Source organism: Corvus kubaryi, unplaced genomic scaffold, assembly GCF_017639235.1.
Source record: "Corvus kubaryi isolate FWS band 111438036 unplaced genomic scaffold, C.kubaryi_AGA036_p1.0 37334, whole genome shotgun sequence".
NCBI classification, from domain to species: domain Eukaryota; kingdom Metazoa; phylum Chordata; class Aves; order Passeriformes; family Corvidae; genus Corvus; species Corvus kubaryi.
In genome coordinates, this window is record NW_024581108.1 from 15,948,871 (window position 1) to 15,967,664 (window position 18,794).

The following is an 18,794-nucleotide window of genomic DNA, read 5'->3' on the forward strand; positions in this document are numbered from 1 at the left end:
GCCGGTAGCGGAGCGCGGCGAGGCGGGAGCAGCCCGGCGGTGGCGACGCCGCTGCCCGTTCAAACGCAAGCTCCAGCCGGCCGCTGGCAGCTGTCAGCTGGCGGGGAGCTGCCGTCCTGCCCGAGCCCGGCGAGCCCCTCTCCCTGGGCGCCGGTACCGCCTCTAGGGCAGCGCGTCCCCGCAGCGCGGAGTGCCCGGGACTCCTCGGGGCTCCAGCCGGGACCGGCTCTGCCCCGGCCGCTCCCGCGGGCCCCGCTGTCCGCGGGCCACCCCCGGTGCTGTGGGTTTGCTCGGTGGCGTTTCGGGAGGACGCGGTGCTCGCCAGGCCTCGGCGGCCAGGGCCGTGCTGGACTCGGTTGTCTGAAGTGGGCAGGAGCGGGGCTGGCGCTCTGTCACGGCGTGGCGGTGACTCCCCGCCTCTCCGAAGCGGCACTGAGCCTTGTGACGGCCAGAACAGGCAGCTGTCTGGGGTGGGAGTTCTTGTTTCAGTGGTGTGCTTTGGGGAACGTGTGTGTTTTACCTTGTGGAGAGCATGGTTTGGCATCTGTGTCCAGTTAGGGTGGGTATGGGATTGCATGTTTTGGAGAGGATGCCCGTTGGATAAGGTGGGTCCAATCTCAACCTGTTTTTCTTTCTCAGGTCATGTAGAAGAGCAGATTTAATGTGAAGATGGGACTCTTGGTGTTTATGCGTAACCTGCTGCTAGCCCTCTGCCTCTTTCTGGTACTGGGATTTCTGTACTATTCTGCCTGGAAGTTGCACCTTCTCAGATGGGAGGATTCAAGTAAGTAGGAGCACGGTGCAACTGTTTCTGGGCTCCCGAAACTGTCTGTTAAATAGTTGCAATAGTGGTGAGGTGGTTCTGATTTAGTAGTATTAGGGGGATGTGATTAAGCCCACTCAAATGCTAGAGCTTTTAGCATGCTTAAGGGGTCGAATTTGTGACTACCTAATGCTCTTTATGGCTTTACTTTTATTACTGGGTACAAGAGCAGGTTCATGCTTTATAAATCTAGTGTTAGATATTCGGTTCTTGGAATATTCTGTTAGTTTATGATTCCTAATTGTCAAATTAAAGAGTTTGTATTTTGAGGCATTTGCTTCCTGAATCTTCTGTATATTTTAAAATATCGGAGACAAGTTTGGGTTTTTTCCTCTGGTGAATTTTGATTTCTTTCTGCATGTGCTGGTTATCTCATCATCTTACTTTGTCCTTCCGAAATCCTCATTTTCCACTTATCTTCCATGTTGTTAACTGCCAACTCTCTGTCATCTAAAGGATGTCTCTCAACCTTTTTAAGTCCAAAGAGACATCTGACCACACTGAATACAATCTGAGGATTGTACTGTGCAGTGAGGCCGTAGAAGGTTACAGTTGCAGTGACAGAAATTAGGCTGAGGTTTGATTGCTCAGTTGCTGCTCTTATTTTAGTTTGTGTTGATTTTGCCTGCATGCAAGAACTATTTATTGAAAATATAAAAACAAGAAAACAAGTCCCTCCTCTACCCCCTTGCCCAAAACACAAGCCAGCCTTCCTTGCAGCTGTTCACAGGCTGTTTCAGATGTTTCAGAGCTGACTGTTGCTCCCTGGATCAGCAGCTGAGAAACACTGATCCAGAACTGACAAGAAGCTGCTGGTCAAATTTCTTCTTCACTGTATTGCGTTTCTCTCCATGCTGATAGAGGTTTCTGCTGCAATATTTCTTAAACTTAGCATTTTTCTACCTCTACATGCTCCAAATCTGCTGTTATGTGCTCTTAAGGAGTTTTGCATGATGACAGATGATGACTTGGATATGACACTTGTGTTGATGCACTGATTTTGACAGGAGAAAAGGTGCTTTGGACTAGAACAGGTATTGTAAGATTATATTTGTAAAGGGAGATGCATAGTGTCTTTCTGAGCAGGGATTTTTTTTCTTCAGGTTTGTGCTTCAGAGAGGGAGTTAAAAATCTTGATTATGACTTTCTGAAAAGTACCACTTTTGTTGACAAGGTGTAGAAAATCCTTCCTGCATGAAAATAGGTACAGTTGTGATTAAAAGAACAGTTTTGCCACATCTGCTACTTACTTGATGATATGTTATGAAGTTATACCATCTGCCATCCTTTACTTCCTTCATGCCACCAGGAAATCATGTTGGACTTCCCAAAGCCTGCAAAAAACCCTTCATGCCACAACTTGTGTGTGATCTTTGTTACAAATGAAGAAGCAGCTGTGTGTTTGTGTGTTATACACCAAGGTGCTGGGGAGGGTTCTAACTTTATCCAATCCTCTTTGGATTTTGTGCCTTTAGCTTTGTGTGCCATTTGTTATTTTACATCATGTCAGTCCCTGGGGAGTTTTGTGGTAACTTCGGGTTGCAATGCAGTGTTGCAAATCTGTGTGCAGATGCTGTGGATCTCTATAAATGGAACACTTTTACCTAGAAAGATCTCTTAAGTTGCAGCCTAGTTAGAGTGATTTCTGTTCAGTGCATTGTCTGTTTTTGGATACTCAGGATGTTCTGATAGGGAGCACTGTGTGGTAACACAGCAGACCTTTGGTTTTGTATGTGTCTCTCTTTTTCTAATCTTTTGTGTAAAATGTGTTGTCCATTTATTGTTCTAAGTTGCAGTGCTTGCATTAAGCTTCTTCAGCATGTACAAAGCAATGATGCTGGCTTGAAGATTTAGCTTACTGTTCTTTATCAAATGTCACAATTGATGCAGGATATACTGTTGTTCCTTCTAGACACTTTTGTAGATGGTGTCTTAAATATCGGATGAAGTTCCTTGAAATATTAGCATAAGCAGCAGTCTAGTGTAAAGGGGCAAATGTTACTTTTGAAACAGTAAAGATAGTACCTGTTTTCAGTTGGTCTTCAGAGTTTTGTATGTATCAAAACCCTTTTTATTTATTGTGTAATTTAACACAGGAGGAAATTATGCAAATTTAAAGTAGAAATTTAAAAGCCCATATTGGGAAACTTGATATGAAGAGTTAACATTAAGCTTCTATAAATTAGCATTTGGAAGCTAACAAATGACGGATTTGAATTGACTTGTTTAACTATGATTAGGCTTCCTTGAGAATGTGTAATATGATACAATGTATAATGGGGCAGTTATACTTTGTATTTACTGAAGGGGAGCCTTGCCAGGTTAAGTGCATGAGAGAGGTGGTGCGAGATAACTTGTGGTTTTATTTCCTGAATTACAGCACAGTGCATGACCTTGTAAATTTCCTTCCTTAAGACTGATATGATAATGCTGATGTCTCCAAAAGCAAAACTAGGGCAGATGTGTTAATTTTTGGGTCCTTAATAATCAAAGATTATTGATTTTGTGTGAGTTATCTTCTATTACAGCATTTTTGCTTTTTTTTGTGACCAGTGTCTTTCATCTGTTTAATAGTGACTCCCTAGCTTCAGCAGTGACATTCATCTTTGTTCTGTTCTTTGTGCTAGAGGAGGCATGAAACTAAGCTGATCCTGACACCTGACACCCTTGCAATCTCTTCAGAGACTGGTTTTAGTAAACTTGACACCTGTGTTTAATAATGGAAACAAACAAATTTGTTGTAGAGTATGGTGGAAAACACTTGATCTGCTTATTTGCTGCTTATGTAGTTTGTTCACTTAATGTTTTAGAAGATGCCTGTGTATATCCAATTGCATGCATTGGATGAATTTGAATAGTCTCCCTGACATTTGGATGTTTGTGTATTTAGCTGCTAAAGTAAATGAATAGCTAAATTATTTTGTTTATATGTACATCTGACCTCTACAAGAAAGGAGGCTAAACTGGAAATAGACCGAAAGATACACATCAATGTTTCTCTTAGTGTTCCCTTAACATTAAATGTTCTCCACTTAATGTTAAATCTGCCCTCCTTGAGTGATGCCTTAGTGAGTACTGTGAGATTATTCTCCTTGCTGTGTGACTCTACACCTTGCCAAAATACAAAGGAGAATAGGAACTAGTTAATTCTCTAAGGCTTATCTCTACTGTGACAAGAATAGATTGAATTTGGCTAATGTGAACTAATTAACATTCAATTAAGTTCAACTGTTTCTTCCATTCAAGAGAAACCTTCAGTGATTGCTACCCCTCTCTCATCCTTTTAGTGAGTATTATGACTGGCTACTCTTCCCCCAAGCCTTGTTTCATGTCGGTGGCAGTATATTGTTAGTTCTCAGAGCAGCAGCAAAGTACAAAAATAAGGAGTGTAACACTGAATGCAGGAGGGCCCTTGAGTTCTGATGACTGTTGGGGGTATATGAGCAGGATTTAGCACAGAGGTAAGATTTCCTTTTTCTCTTTCCTGATGTTTGTAATGCAGCTTCAGTCTCTGACAGTAGTGGTAAGAGATGTGCACCGTCCCCGCACGTTCTTCCCAGACAGGAAGTAACGGTGGATTCCACAGCCCTCTGATGAAGTGTCAAGTTGCACGGAGGTGTGTTGAGCACGTAGAACTGATGTGGGAGACAAACAAGGAAATGAATAGTTTGTAATCAGGTTTAGCTGTCCTGAAAATTCCAGAAGGAACTTAGAGGAGCAAATAATGGTACCACTGTTCTTTGTGTTTCTGGACACTTGGTTGTCAGAGAATTCTTGCATAGTAATGGTAGTGATAGGAGCAGGCTTTGAAGGTCTGAGACATGCAATGCAGCCTCCTTCCTAGTAACTTCCCATCCTATTCCTTCCCCTTCCCTGATACGTTTGGCTCTGAGGAGGAAGGAAGATGTTCTCTGCCAGTGAAAAGATCCAGCTCATGGGATGGTGCACTGTTCTTTGAAAAGTGTGGTGGGAGATGGAATCTTGCTGACAGGCCCTCCTAGGTTTGCTTTATCAGCTTGGAGAAATGCATTTTTATGCATAGCAAATTTAATACTGATGTGTGTTACTTAACCTGATACCTGTATAGCTGATTTTGCAACTTCAAAATGAATGTGTTGTAAGGAAGAAGTGATTCCATTTAAAAGCATCCTGGCAATGGAAATATTGGACTCGTTCCCCCAAGGCAGCTTTTTCTTTTTCCCTCTCTCTCAAAGTATTGAAATATACTTGGGACTAAGACAGCGTGATGCTATTTTCTTGTTCTCTATTGTATTTTTCCCTACATTAGCATTGAACTAATTTTAAGAAATATATACTCTACATGAAGTACTTTTGCCAAAACCCACGTTAATACAATTTGAGCTTGTCAGTTTGAATGTGGTTTTTGAAACATCTCCAGGTATGTTCTGTTGATGTCTCCTTAAAAAAATAAAGTCACTATTCTGTCATCTGTTGCTTTATGTTATTTTCAACTCTAATTCTGGAAAGGCAGACGGAGAGATAAAGCTTTGGGAAGAGATTTTCCAAAGGTATTTTACTCCTTTTTTTTTTTTTTTTTTTTTTTTTTAAAATGTCTGTTTCCAAGGGAACTGAGGAGACATAAACAGGCAAAACTGACTCACTTCTGGTTGCAGGTTTTTAGTCTGCTTGCATTTCCATGGAAACCGGTCACACACCAAAAATGCTAAATTAATCAAAAGCAATCAAACCATTATTAATAATATAAATACTGGTTTATCTCTTTCAAAGTGAAATGGTACTTTAGTCAATTCTTGTATTAGGGTCTAACAATGTTCTGAAGAAATGGATCTTCTTGCAAGGAACTTGCATGCTGTTTCTCAGGTGGCTAAGGCCTCATGGGTGTGTGGTGGTATCCAGGGTGGGTACGGCTGTTTTGTCTTGGGTTACTGGGGGTGTCATTTGTTCTGCGTCAAGGGAGTGGATCTTATGTACACTGACATCTGACTTCCTTCTCTTCTTTGTTTAATGAAGAACCAATGTAAAGACATTTAGTCGGTGTATGAGCAACTAGGCCATGGAGACAAACTTGTCCTCTGTGGAGAGAGTCACGTAATGGTTTTGTGTTCTGCTGTGACTGTCCTACTTGCCTTTGCCAGAAGATGGGAATGCAGGAGTGCTCCTATAAAAAATAACAACTCTGGGCCAGCTCAGCTTGGCACTGGGAATATAAATCTGATGAAAGGGGGTTGAGCTGGGATGGCTGAATTAATGGTTAGGTGGCTGAGGGAGCATATTTTTTTACAAGGCACTCACAGTGCTTTTGTGAGGGGTGGCAAGCAAATGGTGATGGTAACCATTTTAATTTTTCTCTCTCTGTGGCGTTAACTTTAGCGGGATATGTGTGTGTGTGTATTCTTTAAAGTAGACTTTATTGCTATTGCCTCTGCTTCCCAGGCTGGAAAGCCTGAGAGCCTAACCTTGTGGGCATTACTTTTTTAGAAAAGACTGCTTTGGACAGTATTGTGCAGCACTCTAAGCTTCCTGAAACAGTTGCTTTTTTTGTTTGTTTTTTTTTGGCTTTGAAGGAAGCGACTGGGTATGGCACTGAGATGGATTATTGCGGATTATGTAATGTTTGAGTTATTAGTAACTTCAAGGTTTGTTTCATCTACTCAGCTGTAGTATGTGTTAGTGCTGTACTTTCTGCACCAAAATTGAGAACAAATGTTTAGAAAGTTCTCATAACATGGATCCAGCTATAGTTTTAAGGGTGTCTTTGCTAGTTTTCAGATGCTTTAGGGATTTGAGGATCACAGTGATGCTTTTCTGAAATGCTAAAAGTAGCAAGTTATGAATCTTATTGAGGCAGCAGTGAATACTAGAAAGAAAGATGTAAAAATAGAAGTTAAAATGAGTTGTAGCATAACTTTTCTAAGACTTCTCATGTTGGGCTGTAGTATTCCACTTGTGTTCAGCTTGAAACTTAAAGCTATAGTGTACTAACTATGGTGGATAATCGTCTTATCTGTGCAGAACACAGGAAAAATGGGTTTGGTGCCCAGAAATTGTCACTGCTCAAGTTACTTCGTGCTCCCTCTTAGCCTGCCAGAATAAGGAGCATGGCTAAACCTGTAGCAACTCCAGGACACTCAGTTGTGGTAGTATCTTTCACAGCTGTGATAGTGCCAGCCATTTCTCTCTTGGCTGGAAGCTGGTGTGTGTGTGTGTTCCTGATTGCTCTTGCTCTGGCTGCTGGATGTAACCACACAGGACTGCCTGCCCGGCTCACCCGAGGCAGCTGCCTGTGTGCCACCAGGACAGAAGACACAGTCTGCTCAGTGAATGTGAATCAGAACTTAGGAGAGTTAAAATAAAAATTAAAAAATTCATGAGTGCCTCTCTGTCTTTTAGAAGGCAGCACGACACAGGACAGACAAGGAGCACAGGGGAATGAAAGTGCCTCATCTTTTTCTGATCTGTTACTGCCTATTGAGTGAAATACCCAGCGTTACTTTGTGACCCTGCTGTGTCTCCAGGAGTTCTGAGTGCTGCTATAATGTTAACAGTGCAGGACAAAACTCTGCAGGGGCAACGGGAAATGCTGCATGACAGAGCTGTTGAGAGAGGGAGCAAGTATGATGTGCCTTGTGCTTGGGATTTCTCCTGAGGAGGAAACTCCCTGAACACTCTTCTGGTTTTAGGAACATATAAGGAGCATTTTAGTGAAGGGCATTAAGGGCATGGCACTGTAAGCATGTTGTGGAGGGGTGGCTATAATACTGTACTTGTACTATCTTCATTTTGGCTGTTTTGGGTTACTGTTTTAGTTCTGGGCCAGTGCTGACTTTTTAGCAAGATTGAAAAGTAAGGTGCAAGAATACTTCTCCATCTCCCCACACATGGCTGGGCCTTAGGTTTGCATTTTGAAACGGTAAGTTGCTCTTGCTTCTCTTGACAGCAACTGTCCTGATGCTATTTGAGTCCCTTTCTATTTACCCCTCCTTCCATTTGTGTCATTAGCCGATGGGTACAATGGTTTAAAACAGAGTGTGGTTTTTGTTTGTTTCACTTAGTTGACCTCAACCTTAGTGTTTCACTTGCTTCACTTGCTCAACTCGTGCATTTTCTCCGTGGCCTCCCCACAAATTTTTGGGAAGGGTGTGTTCCTGTAACTTTGGATGGCTGAATTGGGAGAGTGTTCACAAGGAACAGTGTTCAGTGTCTTGCATGCAGCCAAAGCTGTGTCCTCTGATACAGTTTTCCAGAGGTCAAAGTCAGCAGTTTTCCATATTCTGGAAAGGTACATTGCAGTGAAAGCACTTTACCTCTGGTAGCAATTGCTCTGCAGCTGATTGCTTTCAGAGGCAAAAGGATTTATTCATCTCAGCTGACTGTGAACTCCTTAGCAATGCATTCAGCTGGAAACAATACTTCCTTGTGAGGCCTGTCTCATCCATGTTAGTGAGTGGTTCTCTGCCTCTCCTTCTCCTTACCGTGCATCCCCTGGTGCACAAAGCACTCACCTCTGACCTGCAGCATTGCAGCACTGGATGTAGTGATTCAGGTATTGCCAGCCTTGATGGGAGCTCCCCCCCACCACTCATTTGATAAAATAGATCACACTTTTTCCATTGCGTTTGATGCAGTCAGGCTGGCTTTGGGTACCTTCTGTGACCGTTTCAATTCTGCTTCACATCAGTTCTACTGATGTTGGGACAAAGGAGGTAATTTGTGATCTGTCTCAAGTTGGACAGCTTCTGCTGCTGTGATCTGAGCATGCCCTTGGTACTGATTCTGACCGTGCCTGTCACAGTCAGGGATGTTTTTCAGAGGAGATTTTTCCTACTTTATCTTCTGTCAATATTGTCACTATAACATCTCATATTTTGTCATTGCAGTCTGGGTTTACATCACAGTGTCAGGCTGAGGCAATAAAGCAGCCAAACAACCTGGGTGTGACTTGCAAGGACAAGTACACTTGGGTCATGAGGTATAGATCTCTATGAATTATGTATCTCTTCTGCACTTCAGAAGGAATGTAATTGTGCATCCAGGCAAAAATTAATTTGTTCTGTGCATGCATATCCTGAATAGATGTTTGAACCTGAGGTAGCTGATTTCAAGTGGTTACTCCTTCATGGCAGTAGGTGAGTATATTGCTCTTGTATGCAATGCTTTCCTGAGGAAGTAACAGTGTATGGGGATAGTGCCAAAATTCTAGTCAGGTACAGAAACTACAGGATGTTTCTCAACCAGTTCTTGGTATTTTGCATAACCAAAGGCCTCAACAATTCGAGAAATGTATATCTCTGAAGGTCAGAATTTAGCATTTCTTGCTAAGTTCCAAAAAAAAAAAAAAAACCCAAAAAAACCCACAAAAAACGAAAAAAACCCAAACAAAAAAACCTGAACAGAATGCATTAAAATCAGCGATTTCCATTTTTAAGTGCTTATAAACATACATGTTTCTTGTCTTTCACTTTTTAAATATCACACTAGGATCCCTCCTACTTTACTCAGTCCCTGTTGCAGCATGTCACTTTTCCACAGTTGTTACCTTGTGGGTCTCAGTGCTTGGATGTGTGAGTCATCAGAGCTGCAGCAGTGCAGGAAGTGTACCCCTTAATCACTCACAGAACAAAACCAGTTAATAACTACAGAAAAATTTAACTGATATCTTTTGTAACTACAATGAGTGTGCATGTTCCAAGGACTATCTTCTTTCAAACCACTATGGACAGGTGCATGTATGCTTTAAAAAAAATAGTGGTACAAGATGGCACAGAAATTAATAAAAGCTGAGTTTTCCCAACAGATGGCTTCCTGCTTCTGAAGGCTTACCTTTACTGTTGCAAAGTTAATAAATTACAAGTTCAATTGCATCCTTCTGTCTCTGTTACAAATGAATCAATCTCAGAGTAGCTATAAAATACTATGTTAATATTGTTTCTCAACAGTAATTGTGCCCAGAGACCCTAATAAAAAAAATGTACTGAGACACATTTCTTAAGATGAAGGATGATGAATAGACTTGACTCAGGAAGGCAGAGGAAGCTGAGGCACAGGAAAGTCAAATTTTTCTATGTCACACAGCAGCTCAAGGGCAGAGCTATGAATAGAATAAAGGGCTCAAGGTTTGTCATCTCAGTCCAGTTGGCCAAATGAGACTCACTGTCCTATAATTACATGTTCTACGTCTGTAGTTCGGGAGGGCAGCAATATGTTGAAATCGCTTGCTTGGGGCAGAGGTCATCTGCTGATGCTTGTAAAAACACAGGCAGTATTTCAGAGTCCTGTATTAATAATAAAGTGGTTTGCATGGGCAGTGCTGGTGGAGTGACGTAGGTACTGTAATTAGGGTATGATGTGGCTACTGTGAACTGCTGCCAGAAGCTGCCTCAGATGCATCTGTGCAAGTGCCTCCAGAACTAAGTGTACAACCTGAACTGTTGTGAATGCTGGTCTGGGGCTTTTCAGCCTTCAGATTTGCCTCATCAAAGGCTCTGTGCTTCATGCTTTCTAGCTGCTTCAATACCAGGGAGTATTTTTTTTTATAGTGGAAAAGTTTAATTTTGCTCTCCATACGTAAGCACAGGACTCTGTTCTTCTGTTTAAACTTTAAAAAAATATATGTTTGGGCACAGACTAAACTTCTAGAATTTCTGCTCAAACAATGAATGACTGAGCTTTCGGAAAGAGAGGAATAATGAAACAGTTCAGGCTGTTTTAACCATAGTAATCACTAATGCTCTGGGTATAATTAGGAACCTAATTACTGTGAATTTACTTGCAAAGACTTTTCAGCCTTTTGAGACTTGCCCCACACAATTCTATCAGGTTCCAAGTGGAGCATGGGCGGTTCTCCATTAAACTGCTAGGAAATTAGTAATGCTGCTTTTTTCTGTTAGCACTGCTGCTATAATCTCTGTTTAAAAGTGCCTTATCTGAACAATGGAAAGGCTTTTATTATTTTTCATTATGATTCATTTTAATAGTATTTTCTGTATCTTTGATTCCAGAGCCTTTGTGTTTGGGTCAGGTACTTCATTAGAAGCAAAAGCCTGAGTTAATGCAATGTAAAGATTGCAGATTGAATTACAGTGGAAAAATGTGTTTATTTTGATTGAATTTTCTAATTTTGTCTCACATTTAACAACGCTTCAAATATAGTTTGAATATTTCTAAACTTTTGAAAGATAGGTTTATGCATTGGTTTAGATTAGATTAGGTATGAGGAAGCAAATCTTCACTGTGAGGGTGGTGAGATGCTGGAACAGGTTGCCTGGAGAAGTTGTGGATCCCCCATCCCTGGAAGTGTTCAAGGCCAGGCTGGGGCATGGAGCGACCTGGTTTAGTGGAAGGTGTCCCCTGCCCACAGTGGAGGAATTGGAACTAGACGATCTTGTAAGGTTCTTTCTAACCCAAACCATTCTGTGATTGAAAAAGAGGCCTTATTCACATTAGAAAAACATTAAAGCTTCAGTACTGTATAATAATATATTACTTCTGCTTGCTGTGTATTTTATTTCCCACCAGGTTGACTTTACAATTACAGCATATTGTATTATAAAACAGTCCTATGACTAGAAACTGTGCCATAATCTGAAGGGATTTTAGGCTGGTGTTTTTTGACCTTTGAACATCTTGTTTCTTGATGTAGTTACTAAAACTCTTTTTTTCCCCCAAGACGAATTAAAAATAGCTCATAAACTAGAGCTAAGTACTCTTCATGCTGTACTCTCCTATGCAAGTTACACTTCCTGTGTAAAAGGATGGGGGGATGGATGAAGGACTACAGAAATCTGACGTTGTGTAGGGGATTTGCCACTCTTCTGATACAGTCTTGACGCAGATGCAGAGTTCCTTCTTAATGATTTAATGATTAACTCTGACTTGAGGAAATGGCAATTGAGCAGCGAGAAAAACCATTAGGGTAAGGGCAAAAAAGTTGGTATTAGGAAGTTCACTCGTTTCCAGAAAACTTTATAATTGTAGCATAAAAAAGAGCTAAGATAAGAATTTTTTACTGCAGACTTTAATGTCATTTCAGGAATTTAGGGCTACTTTGATTGTGTTTATTAATAGGCAAATATGTGGTCAAAAGGTTTGAAAAAACCCCCATACCATCTTGGCTGTTGTGTATTAATTGCTGATTTTGACATAATTTTGTAGTAGTGTAAGTATATTTTGCTCAGCAGTCGTGTGTTTGTTTGTGCCTTTGCAGGAATGGAATTACCCCATAAGTAGCTTTACTTATCCTTGTCCCCATTCTGTGTTAACTAATCTTGGGATGGTTTCTTTCTTCAAGGACCTGTTTATAAAAATGTCTGAGATGGCTACATGAAAAATTTGTACTTCTTCCTGTGTGAGCGGGTTTTTTTCTTGTTTTATACTTGTCTGTTTCTATAAGCAGTGATTTTAATTTTTTTATATTTTTAAGGCACATCATGCCTCATACTTAAAGTAAAAGTTGCATGGAATTTTTTGTGAGGAATTAAGTTTTTTTGCCTGATTCTGTACTCCTATTTTTTTTTCCCCAGTTAAATACTTCTGTCTTTGTAAAGACTAAATAACATGACAGAGTAGGTAATGTGAAATGGAATTGCCGTGCTGGAAAGTTTCTGCTGAGCTCCTGGCTAAGCAGTTTCTGCTCCTTTGGCTTGCGTTCAGACATTCTAAAAAACTTGTTTGTGTAGTGAATTGGTCCAGGGAACTGATATAGTGTGAAAATACAGAGGCCTTCTCTTCCCTCTCCCTCCAGCTCTTTAGGAAATGTTATTTTTAATCCATCCCGGCCAGAGCGACGTGCCTAGCTCAGGATTTTTGCTGGAACATCGCGGAGCCCCCCCGGCGAGGAAGGAAGGGGAGGCTGCAGAGGCGCCCGGGCACCGCGCGGGGGCAGCAGAGCCCCGGCGCTCCCGCCCGTCACGGCCGCGGCAAAGATGCTGGGGAAATAAAGCACGAAAAACCCCACAAACAAAAACTCAGAGCTTCCTTATTTCCTTCGCGGTTACAGACTGCCATCTGCCATCCCCCAGGTGAACATTAAGAAAACCTTCCATGGAGTAATTTGGTTTTACAGTAACTTAATTGGGAGAAACCTTGCTATTTATATCTACTTATATTTAACAGTCCACTGCTGTTGCCCATAGCTATTTTCATAATCTGATTAAGTCCCATCTTGTGACAAATTTCTGGTTTTGTCTCCTAACACTCCTGTTCAGAAGGTCTTTCCTAATCAATGGAGTATTTTTCTTTTACATTTAGATGAAATTCTGTATTTGCCCAAAGAATCTGGAGAGATTACAGAGGAATGTAAGGTTGCAAGTATCATGTTTGTATTATTGCAGGGATAAGAAAATACAGAAAAATCTAAAATTCTTAGGAAGTCAGACTTTGTTACTTCATTTATTTACAAACAGCTTGTTCTATTTAAAGAACTTCTGCCAGCTGAGGAGAGGGAAGAAAAGTTCTTACTATTTAATCTTATCTGATGGGTTGGTGCTGTGGAGAAAATCTGGATGCTTCTAATCCTGAAAAATTGGAAGATCCAGAAAATCTGCAGATCCTTCTGCAGAAGTTGAAGTGGAGGAGGAGATTATGGACACATTTGAAAATTTGAATTGCTTTTCATCAGGTAGAATTTATATGGGAACTGAAGAAGAAAATTTGCTGGAGTCCTCTGACAAGTGATGATGGCACATTTATAATTTTTGAAACAGCTACTGCTCATAGTTTCATGTACTTTAAAGAAAGAAGTAAAATAAAAATGCTGGGAGACAAGTTTGTGTTGAGAAGCACATCTGTTGTATATGTCTCATGTTTCATGGCAAAATCTGTATAGGTAAGTCCTGCCCCTGATCAGCCCAGAGGCACAAGCAGCAGGATGTCTCAGAAAACTCAGTGGGGTTAGTAGGTACTGTTGTTTCTCCCATCCCATTCTCCTATCTTCCTGCAATGTGTGACCTTTGGTTTCCTGAGACAGGTAGGTTATCTTTTCACATAATAGTGCCTGTTAAGACTTCATGACATAAACTTGTCTGGCTACTTTGCAAACCTGTATAAGAACTTCTGTTACCGTCTTCACATGGTATTGAGCTTCCCAGACTAATGATCTTGTGTGAAAAAGCACCCCTAAAGCCTAGTTAAAACATAAATGAGTTAAGAAGATGGAGAAATAATTAATTTTTCTAGAAATGTTTGATAAAATTGCCCTAAGTGAATGGCAAAGTATTCTATGTGTTTTTTAAAAAGGTGATTAAGAAGACAGGGTAGTGAATGTTTAACTCTGGATAGAAATTACAATGAGACTCTTAAGATCTTACCTGGGTTCAGAAAATAATTTAGTATCTTCACGGAAGTTGGAAAGACTAAGAATGTGTGACTAACCAAGATTTTAGAAAGCCAGATTAGGAAGGAGAATGAATAGTATTTCAAAATATTAAACAGATTTATGTGAACTTACTCAGAAAGAAATATATTGTAATTGAAGCTGTGCTCTTCCAAATGTTTCCTATGTTGTAAGCACCTGAAAGATTAAGTGCACATACTGCATTATTTCTTTGAAAGCAACTAATCTTTGTACTTCTTAGATTTGCACGTGGTAACTGTTGACATGAGATCAGCTTGAAGATGAAAGTAGATTTATTCTAGCAAAGCAGGGTGAGATTGCGAATTAGTCTTGGGAAATATTCAGAATTAGCCATATTCATAAACAGAAATATTAGAAATATTCAGAATCTCCATCTCTATTCTGTTGTTTAAAGCAGAATTTTTTTTGCTTCTCTCACCTGAGTTATTTGTGTATTTCTCTCTGATTCCATTTAACCATTATCATTGCAGGCTTAGTAGTAAAAAGAGCTCTTTTACTAAAGGTAACTGCATTACACTCTTACATTTGTGTACCTACATGTGTAATGTGTAAAGAGTGGGGAAAAGAACCCTTTCCATCTTATATTATGTGTCCAGATATGGTAAGTTAGAGGAAAATAAATCTACATGGATTAGTTTTAATGTCCAATTCTTTCAGGTTTAAAATACCTTTAAAAAATCTGAAGGGTTTTTAAGAATAGAGCAAGACTTTGCAAAATTAGAGGATAGCACTAGTTGGAAGGAATGTAACAAAACTTCCAGTCCAACCTCCTGGTCAAAGCAGCATCAATTGTTAGCTGAGACCAAGTCTTTATCCAGTCAGGTTTTGAAAACTTCCAAGAATGGGGACTGCACAACCTTTCTGTACAGTCTTTTCCAATGCTTCACTGTCTTCATGGTGAACAGACTTTTCTTTACATCCAACAGTCCAAACCTCTCATTTCAACTTCTGCCCACTGCCTCTCATTATCCCACCACGCAGCACTTTGAGAACCAGGCTCCACTTTCTCAGGAGCTTCCTGCAGGTGCCGGAGGGCTGCCTTTTGGCCTCCAGGTGCTGTCCTCTGCATGCTAAACAAGCTCATTGCCTCAGTCTCTCCTCACAGGCATTGTGTAAGTGCCCTGGTGTTTGATCGTCTGCACAATCCCTTGTTTGTCTGTAGCCCTCACTAGAGACCAGGCATGATGTAGTAGAACAGAGGGTTCATTGTCATTTGGAGTGGTTTGGAGTTTTTTTATATTTGGGTATCCCTCTACCCCTTGTTCTAAACCTTTTTGCTGTTTTATGTCAGTTAAATCATTCTGTATACTTTTGGGCATTGTGAAAAACGAGGTTCACTCTCCTGTGAGAATTTAAAGAGTTTAATATAAAGACAGTAAGAGACACATAAAATAAAGCAAAGGGATAATGGCCGGGTGCCTTGGCGCTCTGCCAAGAGCACACCTGATGCTCGAGGTGAGTCCTTTTTATACCATTTTTACTGTCTGTTCTCTATTCATATTAAAACTTTTCCAGGAACTGTTCTGCATGGCCACTCCTTGGTTCCGCCTTTTTAGAGCATGCGTAGTCTTCTGCCTTGCGGTTTTTTTTCTTTTGATTCTTGGGGTTGGGCCCGCTAGGTAAGAGTCGATGGTAGGGTGGATCTCTTAATTCTCCAGACAGTCAGGGCTGATTGCAGCTTTGGGCCTCTTTGCCCCCCGGGCAGAGCGGTGATAGCGGCTCTCGGACCCTCCTGGCCGCCCGTTCTCCGGGCAGAGTAGCCTTTGGGCCCTTTTGTTCTCTGGACAAAGTGTTGATTAGCAGCTCCTTGGGCCTCATCCTCTGCTCGCTTGGAGGTTATCTTACTTGCTCACACTTGCTAACATTCTTGCTAAAACGAGAGAAAACTACATCCACACAGCAAAAAGCATCTCTAACATTATATAATATCTACCTTAATACTTTGTGAGAAGCCAATACTATAATACATATTTATAACAGTATGTCACCTTCTGTTTCACACACCTCTTTATTGTGCATTTGTTGCACTGGAGGTGCTCATATTGGAGTTTGTTGAAGAAATGCAAGATCAATGAAGGGACAATTAATATGGAATGTACAGTATTGAATGTATTGAGTATGCAATAACAATTTAGGTATTGATGTTGCTGCTTCAAAGGCCTTTTGCTTCTCAAGAGCATCAGTCCAAAAGCAGTCACTTTTAAGGGAGAATAGAACAGAGTGATGAGTAGAAAAACAGATTTAAGGCACCAGGCACCCTCTCTGGGCAACCTGTTCCATTGTGCTCTGGTAGAGACATTTTTCCTAATGTCCAGTCAGAACATCCTAATCTGTAACTTAGGGCCATTGTCACTTCCTTCCCCTGAAGGACTCACAGGAGGGAGTGGGAATTGAGTATGTGTTCCATATGCCCACACTTTGTTTTTTGGTTTATAATTGTAGATTTAAAGGGAAGACCAGAAGACAGTGTGAGAAGTAATTACCAAACTAATCATGGCTGTCTCTTGAAATTTCAGAACTCAACAGATGAGAAGGTCATTGAGGAAAGGCAGTGGCTGTTTGTGCAATACTACTGATTTAGGCTCTGAGTGCTTGACACACAGCTGTTTAGTAAGCTTGGGATAACAAAGAACTGTTTGAAAGAGGATGGCTGTTACTGACTGCTGTGTAATCAGAAGCTGAAGACTCATGTGAAGATGATGGTTGCAAGGGGGGCCATGTGTGTTGTAATTGGTTCCCTCTGGGGAAGGCAGTGCTGCTGAAAATAGCTGGATTGGGTGTGAACACTGCTGCATTTTAATGACTTGTGCTGCTGCCAGCTATTAATGATAGGCACGTCTGGATTGTGACTAAAAATGTGGAAGTATTTGGAGTGTTGAACATGGGTTTGATCATTATTGAAGTGACTATAAATTTGGTTCGCAGCCCGTTTTAGAAGGAGTTGGGCACTGCAATGTGTTGCATCCAAAAGCAGTAGTATCCTTAAAATCTCCCTTGTGTACTTGAGTTTGGTTTTACTAATCCTTTTGAGCATTTGTATTGCTTATTCGATCCTGTATCAACTTTCTACACATTTCTTCAATTCAATATTCTTCGAGTTCTGCGGTTCCTGGTGTAGCACAGATGTTGTTTTCCAAACTGTTTTTGAGGTAGTTTATTTTTTCAGTCCGGCATCCACACTAAGCTGTTTAAATTTCTCCCATGAATTGCTTCATTGATTCAAAACTCTGTGGTATAGGAACACTGGAGCTATTTCATTAGTTGTGCAGTAAGATATGTGCTGGTGGCAACCACAGTGTTGTATGTTGTTGATTCATCTCCCTTTTGAGTCCTTTTAGCCATTGCACACAGTTGTCTGTCTGCCTGCAGTGACTGCACCAACAGCAGTGGTTGTCTCTTCCTCATAGCAGCTCCACTTAGTGTCCTTGAAAGGTGAGATTTCCAGTGCTACTAATCCGTAACAACTGCCATAATTTCTTTTCTTTTAGTACGAGTTGAGATGTAAGTGTACTCCTCTTCTAGGATATTTTGTCTTACAGTATTTTTTATAAGTTCCTCCTAGTGTGTGCCTGTGTACACTTTATAGCACATTTTAATTAAAAAACGTTATTTGTGGTATTTCCTTTGTCCGTGCCCAGTGGGAGTTAGTGGGATGGAAGGCTTCATTTTGCATTGATTGCTGGGTGGTTCCCTTCCTGCATCCTGTACAGTGTGAAACCTCATCTCTGGAATGTCTATCTGGTCCAATAAAATGTTTGGGGACTGCAGTTACATGGAGTCATGTGGGGTATAAATCCCCTGCAATTGCACGTTGAATGTTTGGCTCTGACAGGATTATAAACATGTGGAGATGCTTGCATATTGCAAGATTCATCTTGAAGTTAGGAGCAAATCCATGTTAATAATTTTTAATTTCTCTTTTCTTCCATGTGTTTCTCCATCAAGGCATATGTTTTTTGGCTTCTCTTAAAGGGCAAGCTTGAACAAGTCTCAAATTTCTAGATGGATGTTGGGCAACTGTACTGAGAAAGAAGTTACATTGTTGTGATTGTAACCTTCTTAGGACTTGGGTTGTATCGAAGAATAACGTTTCTTTGGCCATAAAGCAGAGGCCTCCTTATTGCTGTCCTAATGCTAAAAAGAGTTGAACATTAATTTTCTTTTTTTTTTAAAGCACAGACAGCAGCAAGATATGAGAATAGCAGTCCTGAACAGTCAGTCTGTAGGTAAGAAAGGGATGGTGCTAAGTTCCAAAAGAATTATTTAAGTTTTGAAAAAAAAAAATTAGTATTTATTTTTAACTTGTTTTCATATTTTTATGTTAGGTACCTCAGTGCTGTTATCTTGCATTTTTGTAGTCCTGGCACTCTGTCATTTAGTTCAGCTACCTCACTGGCATTAAGAAACAATGGGGAGCGAGCTGGAAGTACAAGGCAGTTTCCTTTCCTTCTGTATAAAATTTAGATACTTTCGACGATACTTGAGTAAATATGTAATTTGTAAACTGATTGTCTTATGCTTTTATAAAGTGTAGATTAATATACTTGATTTCTAGTACTGTGTGTTTTCTTGATTATCTGATCTTAAATATTACTACTTGTTTTAGAAGTTGTATATTTTAATAATGGCTATTCAAAA

The 18,794-nt window shown here is 40.6% G+C and overlaps 1 protein-coding gene across 11 annotated transcripts in view; it reads left to right on the plus strand.

Moving 5' to 3' along the window:
- Nucleotides 1-18,794, plus strand: part of ST3GAL3 (ST3 beta-galactoside alpha-2,3-sialyltransferase 3) — a 191,470-nt gene that overhangs the window by 11,719 nt on the left and 160,957 nt on the right. For 5 of the 11 annotated variants that reach the window (XM_042030509.1, XM_042030505.1, XM_042030510.1 and 2 more), the window contains exon 1: nucleotides 570-784. In XM_042030509.1, coding sequence (XP_041886443.1) covers nucleotides 670-784 — 115 coding nt within the window. In that variant the 5' untranslated portion in view covers nucleotides 570-669. The other 6 variants (XM_042030506.1, XM_042030507.1, XM_042030504.1 and 3 more) reach the window with 4 other exon arrangements.